The 7,525-nt window shown below is 38.4% G+C and overlaps 2 protein-coding genes across 4 annotated transcripts; both read right to left on the bottom strand.

The window, feature by feature from the left end:
* Nucleotides 1-1,318: 1,318 nt before the first annotated feature.
* Nucleotides 1,319-3,651, bottom strand: LOC112190222 (F-box/kelch-repeat protein At3g23880). Of its 2 annotated transcripts, none has more exons than XM_024329645.2 (2): nucleotides 2,269-3,651; nucleotides 1,319-1,620 (listed from the first exon to the last, which is right to left on the bottom strand). In XM_024329645.2, the coding sequence occupies exons 1-2, from the start codon at nucleotides 3,442-3,444 to the stop codon at nucleotides 1,612-1,614; spliced, it is 1,185 nt and encodes a 394-aa protein (XP_024185413.1). In that variant the 5' UTR covers nucleotides 3,445-3,651; the 3' UTR covers nucleotides 1,319-1,611. The 2 variants fall into 2 exon arrangements, with proteins under 2 accessions (XP_024185413.1, XP_024185412.1); XM_024329644.2 differs by having other exon boundaries at nucleotides 1,319-1,628.
* Nucleotides 3,652-4,978: 1,327 nt separating this feature from the next.
* LOC112188926 (F-box/kelch-repeat protein At3g23880) lies at nucleotides 4,979-7,314 on the bottom strand. Of its 2 annotated transcripts, none has more exons than XM_024328166.2 (2): nucleotides 5,927-7,314; nucleotides 4,979-5,290 (listed from the first exon to the last, which is right to left on the bottom strand). In XM_024328166.2, exons 1-2 carry the CDS (start codon nucleotides 7,091-7,093, stop codon nucleotides 5,282-5,284), a joined length of 1,176 nt encoding a protein of 391 aa, XP_024183934.1. In that variant the 5' UTR covers nucleotides 7,094-7,314; the 3' UTR covers nucleotides 4,979-5,281. The 2 variants fall into 2 exon arrangements, with proteins under 2 accessions (XP_024183934.1, XP_024183933.1); XM_024328165.2 differs by having other exon boundaries at nucleotides 4,979-5,298.
* Between the last annotated feature and the right edge of the window lie 211 nt (nucleotides 7,315-7,525).

The raw sequence follows: 7,525 nt of genomic DNA on the forward strand, positions 1-7,525 counted from the left end.
TGTCGATGATAGCTATGTCCAAATGCTCTTTCACAAAATAAGAATCGGAGATTAAAAGCACGCCGTGACTTGCACACACACAGAAATCACATCAAAGCTTTGACTAGTAGCCTCGCTAGTATCTCCACACTCCTACCTTCTTTGTCCACTGTGTAGTTTACGAGCTAGGTTTCGCTTAAGCGTCTACTAATTATGCCATCATTCTGTGCTGGCCTGTTTGCCTTTATTTATCTATTCTTTTATAGAGAAGAAGAAATTGCCATACAAAACAATCTAGATGGGTACATCATATATAAGTACATCGGATAGTTGATAAGGTCTATCCATTACCCCAAATTTGAAAAGCATAAACAAAAGCGCTATCTAACTAAAACATATTCTGCACAAATACATTTCCTAGGACAAATGTACAAAGAACCATAGGGAAGAAACGGAAAAAAGACATCGCTTCTTCTATTATAACAATTGCAATCCAGCACACATATAAACTTTATAGTGAAGAACTTTGAATTTTGTGAGTCTGATTCAGCCAAGGATAAGCATAACATTGATTATGTCCTTTTGCATTACATATTCCTATTTAGTAATAGTTTATATGTCTATTGAAAAGAAGTTTTGCAAATTAGAGTCACTGATATGGTGCAAGTGAGAGTTTGGGCGAGAACTTAGTTAAACTCTAAGCGTTCCGGAGACGTAGGCAAGTTGTGTTAACAATATTTTCTTGTTTTGTTTACTATAGTTATCTATATTATTTTGCACTTGTCCGCTTCGCAAGAAAGATTTTAGGTCAAACTTATAATAATCCTCCAGTCTTTAATGTGAAGAATAGGTTAGTAATAAGGTTGGGGTCAAGTGATTTGAACCTGAAACGTACTTTTTAGCTTCTAGCTGGTCAATGTTATGTTCGTAGAGAATACACTTGCAGTATATGGCTATAAAGTGTTTAGGAGTTGCTATAATTTGGTACTACGCGAGAAATCTGAACTGAAGTTGAGATGTTCAATATTGCAGAGAACAATGTCACAAGACCAATTAGTTTAGTAACTAATTAGTAGAATGCAAGTATCTTTTAGCTAGAATTTCGTGATAGGATAGCCCGGATTTCATAATAAGACAGTAGAGATTCAATCAATATCCTTTTCAGCTACTCAAATTAATTTTCAATACCAAATCTAAAATGAGTTGATCATTCAATCCCGAGTATCAATTCTTAATCCAAATGATGATGTTTTCTTTTTTTGGGCAAATCTAATTGCTCTTTCTTAACAGTGGTAAGTTTCTTTGTCCTGGCTAAAGGAGTTTCATACGAAATAAGTACTTTTTGATTGGATGACAAGAGCTAACATTTTTATATTTGATAAATATAAGAAATAACTTTGTTAGGTTTACAAAGACAAGATATTTAATTCTTAGTACAATATCCAAACAACACTGCATCCACTTTCTACATAAGCAAATGACTTTCTGGACTCCCAATTTGTTTCCAAGTGGAGAAGAAACATTACACATACCTCTCCTCCATCAAAATGACGCCCACCTTGAATTACATCCAGGTTGCTTCTACAAAATCACTCTTGCCTCCCTATTTCCTTGAGAACTACAGCAACGCTACTAGCTCACCTACAAATCTGACAAATTATGAGTTATAAGTTGAATTACAAGCATCTCACTCATTCAGAACAGAAATCAGTTATCCAATATAACCTAATAGACCAATACCATTGAAATGAAAAGGGAGAACAATTCAAGAAATGATAGTATAATTCGAATAAAATGGTGAAGCAGATGATCAGTCTAGTATGTTAGTCACTGGACATAATGCTGGAACCTGGAGTCTGCCTTGTACATAGCTAAACTGTGACAAAACTTATAACAGTATCTAAACAGAACAAGTACTGAAAGTGGTAAAACTCACACATAACTTCTGAAAGACATTGAAACAACACTTGCACGGCATACAAAGAATAACATAACTGAAACTTGTAGCTGTGTGCCATATATTAACAAGATTTGGCAAATCAGATTCTCAATATTTATGCATTTGAATCAAATATGGTGACATGTCATGCTTAACTTGGTTTTCCAATAAAATTACTGTGGATAAAAGTTGCACCCAATATGGATGAAAGCTGAAGAAAGTGGATACATTACAAAATAGCAAACCCAAAAGCAAACTTTGCCAAATGTATGACACAAGGTAATACCGACAACTGACACAGGGTAACCACAAAACAAAAATTCTAATGATAATGGATAAAGAAGACTCACATTGTTGGTTTTGTACGTGTGGACGTCTGGTGAAACTAATGTCTCTCGGTAAATGACACTTCTAAACTCCAAGTTCTCCGCAACCTCAACAACATGCTTGTATTCCTTCTCCTTTAGATTAGATAATACCATGAGGCGTTCACACTCACCCATCTCGTCAATCAAAACTACACCATTCTCAAAAATGCACACAGGCGTGAAATAACTCCTAAAATCATGATAATGCGCTGCATACCTCTCAAAAGAAAATTGTACAACTTCAGTCCAGGATTCCTTGACCCCATATTCTTTCATCATCCATATGTTGAAAGTGTTGGTTCCAGTCGGGCAAGCAAGTACACAAAGGCAATTTTTATAAATCAAGAGATCATAAAACCAAGCATCATAGGGAAATGGAATCGTCTTCTGAAATCTCTCCGTCTCTAAATCAAAAGACAAGATTCTCGAGCACCCTTCAGGTAGATTATATAACCAATGCAGAGCTCCATTTAAGAACAACCCCTGCTGCATTATTAATGTAACATAATCAATGTCTTCGACAGACCTCCATGAACCTGTTTTCAGTGAAAAGATGTGAATCATGATTTTCTTAGCAAGATAATCAGTGAACCCCCGTATCACCTTGTAGTCGTCACTAGCAGAATCATACCCGAATCCATAAAAATAGTACCAATACTCGGAGTTTATAACTCGAGGAGGTTCTGGTAAAATCTTGGAGTCTCTAGTACAAGGGTTCCATAACATAATGGCCTCGCAGTCAACTTGTACACATACCAAGCCATTGCAAGAGCCCACAGCAACTCTATTACCGGAGTCAGGGATAGATTTCGTTACCGGAAAATCCAGCTGAGTGACTGCAAACTGAGCACCAGCACCATCACCATCACCATAATCATCATCCTTCATACTTTTCAAGGCTTCATAGTCCAAGACCAAGGGAGGATCCAGCATGAAAATCAGCCTGTGAGCGCTCTCGGTGATGCCTCTCTCTTCGTAGCTGAGGTGCTTCTTTACAAAATAGGATTCGGAGATCAAAGCACGCCATGACTTGCAGACGCATCGGAATCGCATCAAGGATTTGACGGGTAGTCTAGCTAGGATCTCCGCAATCACATCTTCCTCGTAGTCGCCGAAGTCGGCATGAACTCGCCTAAGCACGACATCACCGTCCCCCATTGTAATTACTCTCTATCTCTCTCTCTCTCTCTCTCGCCAAAAATTGACTGAAGCAAACCCCAGATTGTATTAGAACTTACAAATTAGGTAGCTGAATTCACCGTTCACCGGAATCGTAGCCGGAGTGAGATTTCCGGTAGCCTTCGTGATCTTGCTTTTCTTCCCTTTTGCCTCTCCACGTTTGCTGCTGCTTTTGAGTGTTGGAAACTTGGAATCTTATAGAGGGCCATTACCTAATCGTGTGGGCTGGATTTATAATTTGTTTTCAATTTGGGCCTGTGTTTTAGGTGATATTTTTTTAGATTAAAGGAATTATACGGAACTAAAAAATAAATCAAAACTTTCAAACTAAAAGCATGAATGACGGAAGGAAAGAGACTATTCTCCCAAGCTAATATAAGTAGCAAGTTGTTGTGCCGAGGATTGGCAATGCATCGATCCTTTAGGCGCCGAGTGACGGCGCATTTTTTTAATGAGTTTGTTGCATCTAGATTCATGAAAGAATCATGTCAAACTCAAAATGAATTGGGGAAGCAGGTTACAGCTTACAATCTCATCTAAAATAGTTGAGGCAAATTTTAGCATCAAGTGGTGCCAATCTACAGCATTAGTTATATTCAATCCGCACAGTTATAGTTGAGCTGGTATTCTGCACATCTTCAAGGATAAGTCAACTACCAGCATGTATTATGTGGCATACGGCTTCAACATTTCATACGAACATAGTGAAGGGTGAAACTAAAGATTCTATATAGGCAGCTGTCTCACTCCAAATATGATCCTCGCTACACTAAAGATTCTGAGATTTGATTTGAATTGCGACGATCAATCAACAGAGGGTTGCACAAGTCTTATCTGGTGCCGAGCATCGAATCAGTGAAGCGAAAAGGGACATTGGAGGCCTTCTGCGGCAGTTTGAATTGTTTGATCTCAGTGGAGTAATCGGAGAAAAAAAAACAATAAGAGCTTGAATTTTTGTACAGTTTGATTATTTTTCATTGGAGTTTAATATAAGGCCTTTGATTATGGTTGTGTTTGTTCTTGTTGTGGTGTTATACCTAATTTTTTGTTTGGAAGGAAAAGAATTTTTAGATTTTGTTAAATAAAAAATTTGTTTAAATTAATAAAGTTGTCGCCATATTATGCAAGTTACAGAAATGAGACGCATACAATTGGTATACATAATCTCCTCGCCATATTTGAACTGTAGGGAGTTGCATGAACGGTCACTATCTTTATTGCTTTCCAAGGCTCTGTTGCTTTCCTCAGATATGTTCTTAACAAACTGTCTTACCAATAAGTCCGATAACTAGGGGGCCATTCATTTCAAAACAGAGAGATGAGCAAATTTGGCAGCTTAAAAATCTAAGCTTGTTCCTGTTTAGTATTTATTCTTTGAGTAGTTAATGCCCGCCATCATTATATTACTTAATCTAAGATCGAGCTAAGCGGGTTCGATAAGAAGGAATAGTTTGGAGGTTAAGTTTGTTTTGTCCTGGCTAAAGGAGTTTCATAAGTAATAAGAACTTTATGATTGGATGTCACAGGCGAACATTTCAATATCTGATAGTCATAAGAAATAACCTTAATAGGTTTACAGGGACGAGATATTTCATTCTTAGTACAATATCTACAAACAACAGCGCATCCACCTTCTACGTGAGAAAATGACTTTTTGGATCTCCAAATTCGTTGCCAAGTGAAGGAGAAACATTACACACCTCATTACAGATACCTCTCACCCCTCAAAATGATGCCCACCTTGAATGACAACCAGGTTGCTTGTACAAAAGCACTTTCGCCTCCCTATTTCCTTGAGAACTACAGCAACGAGCTACTAGCTCACCTACAAATCTGACATTAATGAGTTATAAGTTGAAATTACAAGCACTTCACTCATTCAGAATGAAAAGCAGTTATCCAATATAACATTTGTCCTCTCGATCAAATAGCCTAATACCATTGAAATGAAAAGAACAAATCTAGAAATAATAGGAATAAAATGGTGAAGCAGAAGATTAGTCTATTGTGTTAGTCGCTCGGCATAATGCTGGAACATGGAGTCTGCCTTGTACATAGCTACTTGACAAAACTTCTAACAGCATTTAAACAGAAAGAGCACTAAAAGAGGTAAAAATCACACATAACTTCTGAAGTAGCACATTGAATTCTCTCCATTTAACAACACTTGTGCAGCAAAAAAGAAAATATAACATAATTGATACTTGTAGCTGTGAGCCATCTATTAACAAGATTTGGCAAATTCAATATTATGCAGTTGAATCAAATGTGGTGACATTTCAACCTACTGTGGAGAAAACTTGCACCCAATATGGATGACAGCTGAAGAAAGTGGATAAGTTACAAAATAGCAAACCCAAATGCAAACTTTGCGACCTGTATGACACAAGGTAGTACTGACAACTGACACATGGTAACCACACTATTGAAATTCTAATAATAATGGATAAAGAAGACTCACAATGTTGGTTTTGTATGTGTGGATGTCTGGGGAAACTAATGTCTCTCGGTAAATGACTGTCATAAACTCCATGCTGTTCGCGACCTCAACAACATGCTTGAATGTCTTCTCCTTCAGATTAGATAATACTACCAAGAGGTGTTCATACTCACCCATCTTGTCATTCAAAACTACACCATTCTCTAAAATGCACACAGGCGTGCAGTAACTTCTAAATTCATAATAATCCTCTGCATAATTCTCCACAGAAAATTGTACAACTTCAGTCCAGGATTCCTTGACCCCATATTCTTTCATCATCCATATGTTGAAACTGTCGTTTCCAGTAGGGGAAGCAACTACACAGAGACAATTTTTATGAATCAAGGGATCATAAAACCAGTCATCACAGGGTAATGGAATCGTCTTGTGAAATTTCTCTGCCTCTAAATCAAAAGCCAAAATTCTTGAGCCCCCTTCAGGTAGATTATATAACCAATGCAGAGCTCCGTTTAAGAACAACCCCTGCCACGTTTTAAATGTAACATAATCAATGTCTTTGAGAACCCTCCATGTACCTGTTTTCAGTGAAAATATGTGAATCATGATTTTCTTAGCAAGATCATTAGTGAACCCCCGTATCACCTTGTAGTCGTCACTAGCAGAATCATACCCAAATCCAAAAAAATGGTAGTTAAACCCGGAGTTTATAACACAAGGAGGTTTTGGCAAAACCTTGGAGTCTCTTGTACCAGGGTTCCATAACATAATGGCCTCGGGGGGAACTTCTAGACATACCAAGCCATTGCAAGAGCCAATAACAACTCTCCAACCGTAATCAGGGATAGTTTTCGGTACCGGAAAATCCAACTGAGTGACTGCAGACTGACCACCAGCAGCGCCATCGCAATCATCATCCTTCATCAAGGCTTCAAAGTCCAAGGACAAGGGAGGATCCAACATGAAAATGAATCTGGGAGTGCTCTCGGTGATGCCTCTCTCTCCGTAGCTCAAGTGTTTCTTTACAAAATAGGATTCGGAGATCAAAGCACGCCATGATTTGCAGACGCACCGGAAACGCATCAAGGATTTGACCGGTAGCCTAGCTAGGATCTCCGCAATCACATCTTCCTCGTAGTCGCCGAAGTCGGTATGAGCTCGCTTAAGCACCAAATCGCCGTCCCCCATTGAAATTACTCTCTATCTCTCACTGGCGCCAAAATTGACTGACAGAAACCCTAGATTGTACAAAATGGCTGCTAGACTGTTTAAAGAATCGAAACTCACAAATTCGGTCGCTTCAACGTTCACCGGAACCGTAGCCGGAGTGAGATTTCCAGGTAGCGTTCGTGCTCTTGCTCCTTTTCCCTTATGAGTGAGTGAGGGTTACCACCTCTGAGGGTTTGTTGGCTGCTGAGTGCTGGAAACTTCGAATCTTATTATAAAGGGCCTTTCCCTAATCCCGTGGGCTGGATTTATGATCTGTTTCTATTTGGGCCTGTGTTTTCGCTCCAGCACGAATAAAAATATCAGATGGAAATTGGAAAGCTTGAATGTTGAATGACAGAAGCAAATAGACTATTCTCCCAAACTTGCTACCCAAACATTAGCAAGTTTATT

This window comes from Rosa chinensis, chromosome 2, assembly GCF_002994745.2.
Source record: "Rosa chinensis cultivar Old Blush chromosome 2, RchiOBHm-V2, whole genome shotgun sequence".
In the NCBI taxonomy this organism is placed as follows: Eukaryota; Viridiplantae; Streptophyta; class Magnoliopsida; order Rosales; family Rosaceae; genus Rosa; species Rosa chinensis.

Bases quoted from the DNA above. Each gene is read 5' to 3' on its own strand.
- LOC112190222 (XM_024329644.2), bottom strand. From the start codon at position 3,444: ATGGGGGACGGTGATGTCGTGCTTAGGCGAGTTCATGCCGACTTCGGC.
- LOC112188926 (XM_024328165.2), bottom strand. From the start codon at position 7,093: ATGGGGGACGGCGATTTGGTGCTTAAGCGAGCTCATACCGACTTCGGC.